Genomic DNA, 15,165 nt, shown 5'->3' with positions numbered 1-15,165 from the left:
CACACACACACACGCACACGCGCACGCGCACACACACACACACACACACACACACACACACACACACACACACACACACACACACACACACACGTTACATTTATTTATTTTTGATCAAAATGATTTTTTATTTTATTTTGTGGTGGTCATTTCCATAAGTTTGCGATATTATTTTTTATAATTAGGATGCCACATTAACCATATTATTATGTTAGATGCACAATAGTCACAGATGGCAATAAAACTGACAAAATGCATGAATCTTGTTTGGTATTAGAAAAAAAAGGCTGGTCCAGAAAGAACTACAACACCACGAACAAACACACACGCGCTGCAGGAGCATTTTAATGTGGTCGCGTATATGGACATAAGAAAATTAAGACCTGTTCAACATTATTTAAGACCTAGAACGCAATGCTTCCACAAATTTAAGACTTAAGACAAAAATTCTTTGCATTTTGATTTTGAAATTGAAGACTTTTTAAGACCCCGCGGGGACCCTGTAACGCGTTACTGGCATCACTGATGCACATCATTGCAGAAAATAAACACACACACACACACACACACACACACAAGCAGACCTCAGGGGATTTCTCCACGCCTGATGGAGGTCGATTGTTCTGCGGGTCGGTCGGAGCTGAAGATAAAGGCAGGAATGTGTGTAGCTGACAGACCTGGTCACTCACACACTCACTCACTCACTCACACACATACTCACTCACTCACTCACTCACTCACTCACTCACTCACTCACTCACACACTCACACACTCACTCACACACACACTCACTCACTCACACACACACTCACACATTCACTCACTCACTCACTCACTCACTCACACACATACTCACTCACTCACTCACTCACACACTCACACACTCACTCACACACTCACTCACACACTCACACACACTCACTCACTCACTCACTCACTCACTCACTCACTCACTCACTCACTCACTCACTCACTCACTCACTCACTCACTCACTCACTCACTCACTCACTCACTCACTCACACACTCACACTCACTCACTCACACACACACATACTCACTCACTCACTCACTCACTCACTCACTCACACACTCTCACACTCTCACACTCACTCCCACACTCACTCCCACACTCACTCACACACTCACTCACTGCGGCGTGGCATGGAGGCGATCAGCCTGTGGCTCTGCTGAGGTGTTATGGAGGCCCAGGATGCGTCGATAGCGGCCTTAAGCTCATCCAGAGTGTTGGGTCTCGCGTCTCTCAACTTTCTCTTCACAATATCCCACAGATTCTCTATGGGGTTCAGGTCAGGAGAGTTGGCAGGCCAATTGAGCACAGTAATACCCATCCATCCATCCATCCATCCATCCATTATCTTCCGCTTATCCGGGGCCGGGTCGCGGGGGCAACAGTCTAAGCAGAGATGTCCAGACTTCCTTCTCCCTAGCCACTTCCTCCAGCTCCTCAGGGGGAACCCCGAGGCGTTCCCAGGCCAGCCGGGAGACATAATCCCTCCAGCGTGTCCTGGGTCTTCCCCGGGGCCTCCTCCCGGTGGGACGTGCCCGGGAACACCTCCCTGGGAAGGCGTCCAGGAGGCATCCGAAATAGATGCCCGAGCCACCTCAGCTGGCTCCTCTCGATGTGAAGGAGCAACGGCTCTACTCTGAGCTCCTCCCGAGTGACCGAGCTTCTCACCCTATCTCTAAGGGAGCGCCCAGCCAGCCTGCGGAGAAAGCTCATTTCAGCCGCCTGTATCCGGGATCTTGTCCTTTCGGTCATGACCCACAGCTCATGACCATAGGTGAGAGTAGGAACGTAGATTGACCGGTAAATCGAGAGCCTCGCCTTACGGCTCAGCTCCTTCTTCACCACGACAGGTCGGTACAGCGCCTGCATTACTGCAGATTCTGCACCGATCCGTCTGTCAATGTCCCGTTCCATCCTTCCCTCACTCGTGAACAAGACCCCAAGATACTTAAACTCCTCCACTTGAGGCAAGAACTCTCCACCAACCTGAAGTGAGCAAGCTACCCTTTTCCGACTGAGAACCATGGCCTCGGACTTGGAGGTGCTGATTCTCATCCCAGCCGCTTCACACTCGGCTGCAAACCGTCCCAGTGCATGCTGAAGGTCCTTGTCTGAGGTTGCCAACACGACAACATCATCCGCAAAGAGCAGTGACGAAATCGTGTGGTCCCCAAACCGGACACTCTCCGGCCCTTGGCTGCGTCTAGAAATTCTGTCCATAAAAACTATGAACAGAACCGGTGACAAAGGGCAGCCCTGCCGGAGACCAACATGCACCGGGAACAACTTTGACTTACTGCCGGCAATGCGAACCAAGCTCCTGCTCTGGTCGTAAAGGGACCGTACAGCCTTAAGCAAGGGGCCCCGGACCCCATACTCCCAGAGCTTATTAACTACCTCGATGGCTTCAGCCCGGGTGATGGACGAGTCCCCCTCCGAGCCCTCAGCCACTGCTTCCTCAAAGGAAGACGTGTCGGTTGGATTGAGGAGATCCTCGAAGTATTCCTTCCACCGTCCAACAATATCCCCAGTTGAGGTCAGCAGCTGCCCATCTCCACTGTAGACAGTGTTGGTGGGGCACTGCTTCCCCCTCCTGAGGCGTCGAACGGTTTGCCAGAATCTCTTCGAGGCCAACCGATAGTCTTTCTCCATGGCCTCACCGAACTCCTCCCAGGCCCGAGTTTTTGCCTCCACAACTACCCGGGCTGCCGTCCGCTTGGCCTGCCGGTACCTGTCAGCTGCCTCAGGAGCCCCACAAGCCAGCCAGGCCTGATAGGACTCCTTCTTCAGCTTGACGGCATTCCTTACTTCCGGTGTCCACCACCGGGTTCGGGGATTGCCGCCTCGACAGGCACCAGAGACCTTACGGCCACAGCTCCGAGCAGCCGCGTCGACAATGGAGGTGGAGAACATGGTCCATTCAGACTCAATATCTCCAGCCTCCCTCGGGATCCGGTCGAAGCTCTGCCGGAGGTGGGAGTTGAAGATCTCTCTGACAGGGGGTTCAGCCAAACGTTCCCAACAGACCCTCACAGTACGTTTGGGTCTGCCGAGTCTGTCCAGCTTCCTCCCCTGCCATCGGATCCAACTCACCACCAGGTAGTGATCGGTTGACAGCTCCGCCCCTCTCTTCACCCGAGTGTCCAAGACATACGGCCGGAGGTCAGATGAGACGACCACAAAGTCGATCATCGACTTTCTGCCTAGGGTGTCCTGGTGCCATGTGCACTGATGGACACCCTTATGCTTGAACATGGTGTTCGTTATGGACAGGCCGTGGTTAGCACAGAAGTCCAATAACAGAACACCGCTCGGGTTCAGATCAGGGGGGCCGTTCCTCCCAATCACACCCCTCCAGGTGTCTCTGTCACTGCCCACGTGGGCATTGAAGTCCCCCAGTAGAACGATGGAGTCTCCAGTCGGAGCACTTTCCAGCACCCCTCCCAGAGACCCCAAGAGGGCCGGGTACTCTGCACTGCCATTCGGCCCGTAGGCACAAATGACAGTGAGAGACCTATCCCCGACTCGAAGGCGCAGGGAAGCGACCCTCTCGTTCACCGGGGTGAACTCCAACACATGGCGGCTGAGCTGGGGGGCTATAAGCAAACCCACTCCAGCCCGCCGCCTCTCACCATGGGCAACTCCAGAGTGGTAGAGAGTCCAGCCTCTCTCGAGAAGTGTGGTTCCAGAGCCCAAGCTGTGCGTGGAGGTGAGCCCGACTATTTTTAGTCGGTATCTCTCGACCTCCCGCACAAGCTCAGGCTCCTTTCCCGCCAACGAGGTGACATTCCACGTCCCTAGGGCCAGTTTCCGTGTCCAGAGATCGGGTCGTCGGGGGCCTTGCCTTCGACTGTCGCCCGATCCACTATGCACCGGCCCCTTATGATCCCTTCTGCAGGTGGTGAGCCCACAGGAGGGCGGCCCCACGTCACTCTTTCGGGCTGAGCCCGGCCGGGCCCCATGGGGAAAGGCCCGGCCACCAGGCGCTCGCATACGAGCCCCAACCCCGGGCCTGGCTCCAGGGTGGGGCCCCGGCTGTGCCATGCCGGGCGACGTCTCGGTCCTTGTTTTTATACTGGTCATAGTGGGCTTGTGAACTGCTCTTAGTCTGACCCGTCACCAAGGACCTGTTTGCCTTGGGAGGCCCTACCAGGGGCATATAGCCCCGGACAACATAGCTCCTAGGATCATTCAGGTACTCAAACCCCTCCACCACGATAAGGTGACAGTTCAAAGAGGGGCACAGTAATACCATGGTCAGTAAACCATTTACCAGTGGTTTTGGCACTGTGAGCAGGTGCCAGGTCGTGCTGAAAAACCAAATCTTCATCTCCATAAAGCTTTTCAGCAGATGGAAGCATGACGTGCTCCAAAATCTCCTGATAGCTAGCTGCATTGACCCTGCCCTTGATAAAACACAGTGGACCAACACCAGCAGCTGACATGGCACCCCAGACCATCACTGACTGTGGGGACTTGACACTGGACTTCAGGCATTTTGGCATTTCCTTCTCCCCAGTCTTCCTCCAGACTCTGGCACCTTGATTTCCCAATGACATGCAAAATTTGCTTTCATCCGAAAAAAGTACTTTGGACCGCTGAGCAACAGTCCAGTGCTGCTTCTCTGTAGCCCAAAAGTGTCTTGACCTGGGGAATGCGGCACCTGTAGCCCATTTCCTGCTCACGCCTGTGCACGGTGGCTCTGGATGTTTCTACTCCAGACTCAGTCCACTGCTTCCGCAGGTCCCCCAAGGTCTGGAATCGGTCCTTCTCCACAATCTTCCTCAGGGTCCGCTCACCTCTTCTCGTTGTGCAGCGTTTTTTGCCACACTTTTTCCTTCCCGCAGACTTCCCACTGAGGTGCCTTGATACAGCACTCTGGGAACAGCCTATTCGTTCAGAAATTTCTTTCTGTGTCTTCCCCTCTCGCTTGAGGGTGTCAATGATGGCCTTCTGGACAGCAGTCAGGTCGGCAGTCTTACCCATGATTGCGGTTTTGAGTAATGAACCAGGCTGGGAGTTTTTAAAAGCCTCAGGAATCTTTTGCAGGTGTTTAGAGTTAATTAGTTGATTCAGATGATTAGGTTAATAGCTCGTTTAGAGAACCTTTTCATGATATGCTAATTTTTTGAGATAAGAATTTTGGGTTTTCATGAGCTGTATGCCAAAATCATCAGTATTAAAACAACAAAAGACCTGAAATATTTCAGTTGGTGTGCAATGAATCTAAAATATATGAAAGTTACATTTTTATCATTACATTATGGAAAATAATGAACTTCATCACAATATGCTAATTTTTTTTAGAAGGACCTGTATGTATGATCTCTTGATGTTTCTTTTGTTCCAACAGGTTTAATTGTTTTGGTATATAATCATATCAATATTAGAAATAGCATTAACAGTTAACAAATAGCCACATTTTCTGCCATATACAATTTAATAAAATGATCAGCTAGCTAACAAACAACTTTGTTCTGTTTTCACCTCACTCCAGTCTAAACTAAATGATTTTAGACTATTTATTTTACTACACATTCAACATACATAAGCTGAAATACTGTGAATAGTTAAAACTAATAATTCTTACTCTCCACTCTTGCTAAATTGGGTAAGCACACTTGTGTTCTCATTTCTGAGGTGTTCTAATTAAATGATTCAACTGATTCGTTCAGTTCATTATTGAACAGATCAGTTCTTATTACCGTCGTTAAAATGATTCGGTTCAAATGAGTCATTTGGTCGTGAATCGGATATTAGCAGACCCGTTTTGTGTGAATCTCGGCTGTTAGAACATCGCGGAAGGTTTGTCACACAGAAAACACTTCATAACTGGATAGAAATGATTTCCTGTTTATTTAAAGTATGATTTATGTCAGCTGTTTAGCTGGTCAGAGAAGATCAAAGTTTTTTGAGCACAATTCACACCGAGCGGTAATTCAAAACAATTGTCCGGATGCGCAATGTTCAACATGGATTCGGTCTTCTGAACTTTTGATTTAGATTAATAAGTGAAGTATGAAAGAGAGCCAAGAAGGTGCTTATTTTGAAGACAGAGAGAGTGCGAGCGGGGTGGAGTCTCTGCTCTTTATATGCCCTCAGCAGTGGTCTTGAGACAAAATCTCGAGTCATCTTCGCCCGAGACGAGACCGAGTAAAAATGTGGCCGATACCGAGACCTTTAAAAAGTGGTCTCGAGACTAAGACCGATCTCGAGTACTACAACACTAACACACACACTAACGCACTGTCTATCACACTCACAGTGTCACACACACACTAACGCACTGTCTATCACACTCACAGTGTCACACACACACTAACGCACTGTCTATCACACTCACAGTGACACACACACACACACACACACACACACACACTGTCACTCACACTCACAGTGTCACACACACACACTAACACACTGTCACTCACACACACATAGACACACACACTACCTGGCCAGAGCTGGAGCAGGTAATGCAGGACCTCGATGTGTTTTTTGAAGTGCAGTGCGCTGGCGATCTCTTCAGAGTCGATGAAGACTCGGCTCCGGAGCGCCTCCTGCCTCTGGCTCAGCAGAACCGGCCCGAAACACACCGCCAGGTTCTGGCAGCTCATCTTATTCAGCTCCTGATGGGACGCCACACGCTTCAGGTGGTCCAGAAGCTTCCGCAGGGTCGCCTGAGGCAGAGACACACACACGTTTGTTTTTGTGAAATGTGGGGACATTCCATAGGCGTAATGATTTATACTGTACAAACCGTATTTTCTATCCACTGCCCTTGCTCCTAAACCTTCCCATTACACACACATACACACAGCCCCTGCCCCTAAACCTATTCATCACACACACACACACACACACAGCCCCTGCTCCTAAACCTACCCATTACACACACATACACACACACAGGGCCGGCTCTAGCTCTTTGGTTGCCCTAGGCGAGATGGAGTTTTGCGCCCCCCACCCCACTCCACTCACTTTTATCGTCTCTATTCTAATTCAGCACGTCTGTTTTCCTAGGCCTACCCCTAACCGAGAAGCACTTATTATTAAACACGTTCGACGCTTTATTTCCACTTTTCAAACATTTTCTCACTTTTTATTGAAAATAAATGCCTTTCCGATTTGATATGTGATGGGAAAAGGAAATAGAGCAAATGTGGTAAAAGGCAGGATCGAACCTCTGATCGATCTGCATCAAATCTTGATGCCATGCATCTTACCACTACACCACAGCCACTGAGAAGAATTTAGTGAACACAGCATATTTCTGTTTAATGTAAATAATATGGTATCTATCATTAGGCTGCTCCAGTAAAAAAAAAAAAACGAGAGGCCGTATTTATTTCCTTCCGACGCCCACGTAGAGATCGTTATTCATATTCATAACGAACTGGACTTTTGATATTTAAATGACATCCATGTAGGTTATTGTAGATTATGTCAGTGAAGTTATGTTTGCAATACGTATAGTAATTATGTAGAAAACTAGCAAGTGATAGCTTGATGACAATATTAATAATATTTATAAAATAAATATTAGTTGATAAGACTGATACTAAGTAATTTTATTTTGTTTGACAACTTATTGGCTGAGATAAGAAGTCTAACCTCTGTACTGGGCTTTCTTTCGATTTTCTTCCTTTCTCTTTTTCTCTTTTTCCGTCCCTGTACACCCGCGGGTTTAGGCGCCTCGTTTCTGATGAACGCGCAAGATGAGCACTTGCCTGACCTAACGCCTGAACTAAAAATCAATAATCACCATCAATTCAATCTAATAATCAGGTTGATAAGTAATTAAACGTGTGGCTGAGGGGGCGCCCTATGATGATCATGTTTCATGAACATTATGTTGTATTTCGCTTGTTCCGATTCGATGCTTAATGGGAAGTAATGGGCGGCACTAGAGCGCGCTCGCGCCCCTAACACAATTGTCGCCCTAGGCGACCGCCTAGCTCGCCTATAGCAAACGCCGGCCCTGCACACACAGCCCCTGCCCCTAAACCTATTCATCACACACACACACACACACTGCCCCTAAACCTACCCATCACACACATACACATACACACACAGTCCCTAAACCTACCCATCACACACACACACACAGCCCCTAAATCTACCCATCACAGGAAACATTCTGCATTTTTACTTTCTCATAAAAACTCCTCCTGTGTGATTTATAAGCCTTTTGAAAAGTGGGGACATGGGTAATGTCCTCATATTTCACCCTCTCCTGTAATACCTGTGTCATACCCATGGCATTATACACATTTGTGTCCTGATTTTTCACAAAACAACCCCACACACACCTTCTCGACGTCCGGCAGGATCTCCAGCAGGATGACGGTGTGCTCCGTGTCGCTCGGCTCGTTCTCGCAGCCGCCGGGTCCGATCAGCAGCGGCCGCTTCGCCATCGCATCCAGAACCGACTCGTAAAGCGGCTTCGAGATCAGAGGCTGAGGAAGCTCTCGCAGGAAGTCCTTCAGCACGCCTGCCAAATACACACACACACGCTGTCAGAACATTCATCAATCAATCAATCCATCAATCAATCAATCAATCAATCAAAATATGACTAAAATAATAAAAATAAACAAATAAAAATGTTTAAAAATATATATATAAGAATTAGAATTAAAATAGATTCGTGAAAAACCAACACACATTTTTTATAAATATAACAAAATTTATATTACAATAAATCATAAATAATAGATTAAGATAAGTACATAAACTAATTAAAAATGAATAAATAAAAACAGGTTAAAGTAAATAAATACATAAATAAATAAAAACATGAACAATAATACATGGCAAAAATGATTAAAAAAATAAGAATTAAATGAATAAATAAAAAGGTTCAAAATAAAGATAAATAAAGATAAGACTGAAATAAAAATAAATGCATGAATAATTCATGGATTAATAAATAAATGCAAGAATAATTAAATGCATGAATAAATTCATGCATAAATAAATGAATAAACAAAAAGGTTAACTACTTATAATAACTACTGTTATTACTTTAACAAGGACACTGTAAACTAAAGCGTTACCAAATATTAACAAATAAATAAAAAATCGATTAAAATAAGCAAATGAGTAATGCATATAATACAGTGCATCCGGAAAGTCGCTGTGAATACTTTCCGGATGCACTGTATTCCTATTTTGCTTCACTTTTTCCACATTTAGTTATGGTACAGCCTTATTGTACAGAAGTTTGATTGAAAGAGATGTTCCAGAGATGTTCAATTCAAGTCTGGGCTCTGGCTGGGCCATTCGAGGACATTCCCAGAGTCGTCCCGTAGCCACTCCTGTGTTATCTGTGCTGTGTTCTTAGGCTCGTTGTCCTGTTGGGAGACGAACCTTCGCCCCAGTCTGAGGTCCAGAGTGCTCTGGAGCAGGTTTTCTCAAGGAGGGATCTTTCCCTCGATCCGGACTAGTCTCCCAGTTCCTGCCGCTGAAAAACACCCCCACAGCATTATGCTGCCACCACCATTAGGGCTGGGACAACGCGTCGACGTCATCGATGACGTCAACGCAAAAAATACGTAGACGCAAAATATGCGCATCGATTCGTCAGACTCAAAATAAAGATGGTGGCGCCGGAGAGTAGTAGCAACCATAGATATACATAATAAAGTATATTATGTAATTACGTATATTATTTATTATGTATATCTATGGTAGCAACACGAGTGGCTCCTCAGACTTTCAGAAGTGCAAGGCTTGCGGGTTGGCGCGCGGCGCGCACGGAGCAAGCGCTCTTAACACAGGCGCGCATGCACGTGTTTTGTTGTCACGGCTAGATAAACAAATTTCTGCACACAGGAAGACAGATGTTTTGGTAATATTTTATGTATTTTAATCACAAAAACAAACGTTTGCATCAAGTGAAAGCATCGGACACATTGGCTACGTTACCTACATAATAAGCTGTTTTAAATTTAAAATGTTCAATGTCTAATCGCGCTGATGTGACCGAGGGTATCCATCCTCTAAGTGAGCAGTTTCATCCCAGGACTATTCCGGTTTTAAACGGAATATTGACGCCCGTAATGCACTCCACCTGTAACTGTTTTCACTGTCATGCCGCGGATGCGCGTGGCGTTTCTGTTACGTGTCATCCACGGGGCTGTGTGGCGTTTTCTCTGCCTCTGCACACTAGAAGCGTGTCTGACGCGGCGCTGCTGCTGCTATTGATGCGGAGGGAAGCCCTATACTTAATGTTAAACATAAATAGCCTACTGATACAGCAAAGACAACGTCGGCAGTAGCCTATTGACCATATATCTATGATATTGACGGCACAGGCAGTGTGCAAACTCCAACGTGAGAGCCGAAACAAAACCGGACACGCCACGCAGCCGAGACGCTCACGCTTGCAGTGTGTCCCTGGATTTGATTAACCAACTTGTTGATATTTAATCGATGGGCATAGCCTGTAGGCTGAGTTGCATACATAGAAAAATCGTATATTGTGTTTCTTTGTTGTTGGTTTATACTTAGCTATTTATTTGTGCGTGCGTGTGTGTGTGTGTGTGCACTTTGTTATGATTTTATTGAATGCATTGTTCTTGTATAGTCTTTTACTTTGGAATTTTAAAAGGAATAAACATATATTGCAATGTTAAGGAATTAGTTTTTTTCATTCAGATAATGAAATCAACATGTATAAATTGCTATTAGGCAATTAATGGGGAGATAATCGATAATCGAATCGAATCGTAACCGAATCGGACAGGAAAAATTAATCGTTAGATTAATCGATGCATCGAAAAAATAATCGCTAGATTAATCGTTTAAAAAATAATCGTTTATCCCAGCCCTAACCACCATGCTTCACTGTAGGGATGGGATTGGCCAGCTGATGAGCGGTGCCTGGTTTCCTCCAGACATGACGCTTGCCAATCAGGCCAAAGAGTTCAATCTTTGCTTCATGAGACCAGAGTATTTTGTTCCTCATGGTCTGAGAGTCCTTCAGGTTCCTTTGGGCAAACTCCAGATGGCCGTTTCCTGAAGAGTGGCTTCCGTCTCTCCCACACAGGCCTGATTGGTGAAGAGCTGCAGAGATGGTTGTTCTTCTGGAAGGTTCTCCTCTCTCCACAGAAAAAAGCTGGAGCTCTGTCAGACTGACCATCAGGCTCTTGCTCTCCTCTTTGATTAACCCTTAAATGCATACCTCAGGTCATTAGCGACCCGAGACGTCATTCACTACCCTCCTCCTCCTCATTCAGTTTTTAAAGTTTGATATCACCCTTCTTATTATTTCTCAATCAATCCATTTTAAACAATATAACAAGAAAAAAATAATAGAATTATAAATAAATGCCTGTTGACTTGCATTATATTAATAAAGGTGACTTGACTAGACAGGTGTGTGCCTTTCCAAATCATGTCCAATCCAGCAGTAAATTATGAGTTTATTGAGGCAGAAGTCATAGTTAATAGTGAATATGTGTTCCTCATACTAAAGTGTTACCAAACTACCTCACTAACTATTAATAAGCAGTAAATTATGAGTTTATTGAGGCAGAAGTCATAGTTAATAGTGAATATGTGTTCCTCATACTAAAGTGTTAATAAAATTTCTTACTATTCCTGTGATATAAATGTTCATTTGTCCCGTTAAATCTGACAGCCTGTCCTGGGGATGTGGAAGTACAGACTGAGATTAAACAAACTGACAAATGAAAGATAATATCATCTGGAGAGGGTCATTACTCCGGATTTATTCCCGCTCTACAGGCCTGGGATCAGCCTGCCGGGAGCAGAGGAAGCTCTATTGTTGAGCCGGTGTTTTTACGGAGGTGTTGGAATTCAGCCCGGAATGCTGCGGTTAGAAACACAGAGAGATCCAGACGCAGGTTTAACACCTGAGCAATCAGAGTCTGAGTGAGTGACATTAACACAGAGCCAGAGCTCAAACTAACACACACATTTGTTTTTGTGAAATGTGGGGACATTCCATAGGCGTAATGGTTTTTATCCTGAACAAACCCCTGCCTTAACCCCCCCCAAACACACACACACACACTGCCCCTAAACCTACCCATCACAGGAAACATTCTGCATTTTTACTTTCTCATAAAAACTCCTCCTGTGTGATTTATAAGCCTTTTGAAAAGTGGGGCCATGGGTAATGTCCTCATATTTCACCCTCTCCTGTAATACCTGTGTCATACCCATGACATTATACACATTTGTGTCCTCATATTTCACAGAAACAAGCACACACACACAGATTAAATCAGTGCGCACACACACATACACACACTAATCCTACCCATAAACCTACCCATCACACACACACGTTAAATCAGTGTGCACACACACACACACACACACACACACACACACACACACACACACACACACACACACACACACAAATCCTACCCATAAACCTACCCATCACACACACACACACACACACACGTTAAATCAGTGCACACACACACACACACACTCCGGCCAAACCAGTGCGCGCACACACACACACACTAATCCTACCCATAAACCTACCCATCTCACACACACACACACACACACACACACACACACACACACACACACACACACACACACACACACACACACTCAAAACTCATCACACTAATATTTCTGCATTTTTACATTTTCATAAACCATCAGTTAGTCTGATGTATGAGCCGTTTGTTTTCCCCTCCAGAGTTTCAGACATTACTGAGAGCTCTGCATTTCCTTCAGAAAGTGACTGACCTCAGGCCAATTAACAGACTGTAAATAGAAGCGCTAATTCAGTCAGACGTGACCTCTGACCTAGGAAGTGTGTGTGACAGCAGCATGTCATGAGCAGCAACTGGAGACCAGAATACAGTCACACACACTCACACACAGACATCATTTTATTTATTTAGTTACTTAGTTTTTATTGGACATTTGTTTGAAACTTTTGCACTTATATTACACATTATCAACCGTTACTCATTGTGTTATTCTACATCTAAATGAACTTCCATTCCATCCCATCTCACTCCATCCCAACCCACTTCATCAGATCCATCCCATCTCACTCCATACTATCCCATCTCACTCCATCTTATCCCATCTCACTCCATACTATCCCATCTCACCCCCACTCCATCCAATCCCATCTCACCCCCACTCAATCCTATCCCATCTTATCCTCACTCCATCCGATCCCATCTCACCCCCACTCAATACTATCCCACCTCACTCCATCCTATCCCATCTCACCCTCACTCCATCCTATCCCATCTCACCCTCACTCCATCCTATCCCATCTCACCCCCACTCAATCCTATCCCATCTTATCCTCACTCCATCCAATCCCATCTCACCCCCACTCAATCCTATCCCATCTTATCCTCACTCCATCCGATCCCATCTCACCCCCACTCAATACTATCCCACCTCACTCCATCCTATCCCATCTCACCCTCACTCCATCCTATCCCATCTCACCCTCACTCCATCCTATCCCATCTCACCCCCACTCAATCCTATCCCACCTCACTCCATCCTATCCCATCTCACCCTCACTCCATCCTATCCCATCTCACCCCCACTCAATCCTATCCCACCTCACTCCATCCTATCCCATCTCACCCTCACTCCATCCTATCCCATCTCACCCCCACTCAATCCTATCCCATCTTATCCTCACTCCATCCGATCCCATCTCACCCCCACTCAATCCTATCCCACCTCACTCCATCCAATCCCATCTTATCCTCACTCCATCCTATCCCATCTCACCCCCACTCCATACTATCCCATCTCACCGTCACTCCATCCTATCCCATCTCACCCCCACTCCATACTATCCCATCTCACCCCCACTACTATCCCATCTCACCCCCACTCCATCCTATCCCATCTCACCCCCACTCCATCCTATCCCATCTCACCCCCACTCCATACTATCCCATCTCACCCCCACTCCATCCTATCCCATCTCACCCCCACTCCATCCTATCCCATCTCACCCCCACTCCATACTATCCCATCTCACCCCTACTCCATACTATCCCATCCCACTCCAATCTATCCCACCTCACTCCATCCGATCCCATCTTATCCCATCTCACCCCCACTCCATACTATCCCATCCCACTCCAATCTATCCCATCTCACTCCATCCTATCCCATCTCACCCCCACTCAATCCTATCCCACCTCACTCCATCCAATCCCATTTTATCCTCAATCCATACTATCCCATCTCACCCCCACTCCATCCTATCCCATCTCACCCCCACTCCATACTATCCCATCTCACCCCCACTCCATACTATCCCATCTCACTCCAATCTATCCCACCTCACTCCATCCGATCCCATCTTATCCCATCTCACCCCCACTCCATACTATCCCATCTCACCCCCACTCCATCCTATTCCATCCCACTCCAATCTATCCCACCTCACTCCATCCGATCCCATCTTATCCCATCTCACTCCATTTTATCCTATCCCATTCCACCTCACTCACTCACTCTGTCTCATCTGACTCCACCACATTCCATTCTATCCCACCTCAGTCCATCCAACTCCAGCCTATCCCACTCCATCCCATATCACTCCATCCAGTCCCGTCCCATCCGATCCCATTCAATCCCATCCCATCTCACTCCATACAATCCTATCCCATCCCATCCCACCTCACTCACTCACTCCGTCCCATCTGACTCCACCACATTCCATCCCACCTCAGTCCATCCAAATCCATTCCATCCCACCCCACTCCATCCTACCCATTCCACCCAATCCCAATCCCACTCCATCTCATATTACTCCATCCAATCCCGTCCCATCCTATCCCATTCCAATCCCATCTCACTCTATCCAATACCATCCCACCTCACTCCATCCAAACCCATTCCATCCCTCTCCATCCTATCCCATCCGTCCACTATATCCTATCCAATCCCATTCAACCCCACTCCATCCCATCTCATCTCATCCCATCCTACCCCATCCCATCTCATTCCATCCCATCCCAACTCACTCCATCCTATCCCATTTCACCTCATTTCATTCCATCTCACTCCAATCCACCCCACCCCATCCTATCCAATCCCACCGCATTTCATCCTACTCAACTCCAGCCCATCCCATTCCA

At 46.7% G+C, this 15,165-nt stretch overlaps 1 protein-coding gene across 3 annotated transcripts in view; it reads right to left on the bottom strand.

The window, feature by feature from the left end:
• The window catches only part of syde2 (synapse defective 1, Rho GTPase, homolog 2 (C. elegans)), a 78,614-nt gene that overhangs the window by 5,965 nt on the left and 57,484 nt on the right, over positions 1 to 15,165 (bottom strand). For all 3 annotated transcript variants that reach the window (XM_067445338.1, XM_067445336.1, XM_067445337.1), the window contains 2 exons: positions 8,347 to 8,528; positions 6,486 to 6,711 (listed from right to left, as the gene is read on the bottom strand). In XM_067445338.1, coding sequence (XP_067301439.1) covers positions 6,486 to 6,711; positions 8,347 to 8,528 — 408 coding nt within the window. The remainder of the gene's footprint in view (positions 1 to 6,485; positions 6,712 to 8,346; positions 8,529 to 15,165) is intronic.

Source organism: Pseudorasbora parva, chromosome 6 (assembly GCF_024679245.1).
Source record: "Pseudorasbora parva isolate DD20220531a chromosome 6, ASM2467924v1, whole genome shotgun sequence".
In the NCBI taxonomy this organism is placed as follows: Eukaryota; Metazoa; Chordata; class Actinopteri; order Cypriniformes; family Gobionidae; genus Pseudorasbora; species Pseudorasbora parva.
Note: the sequence above shows the minus strand (reverse complement) of the source record. Positions and strands in the feature narration are given on the sequence as shown.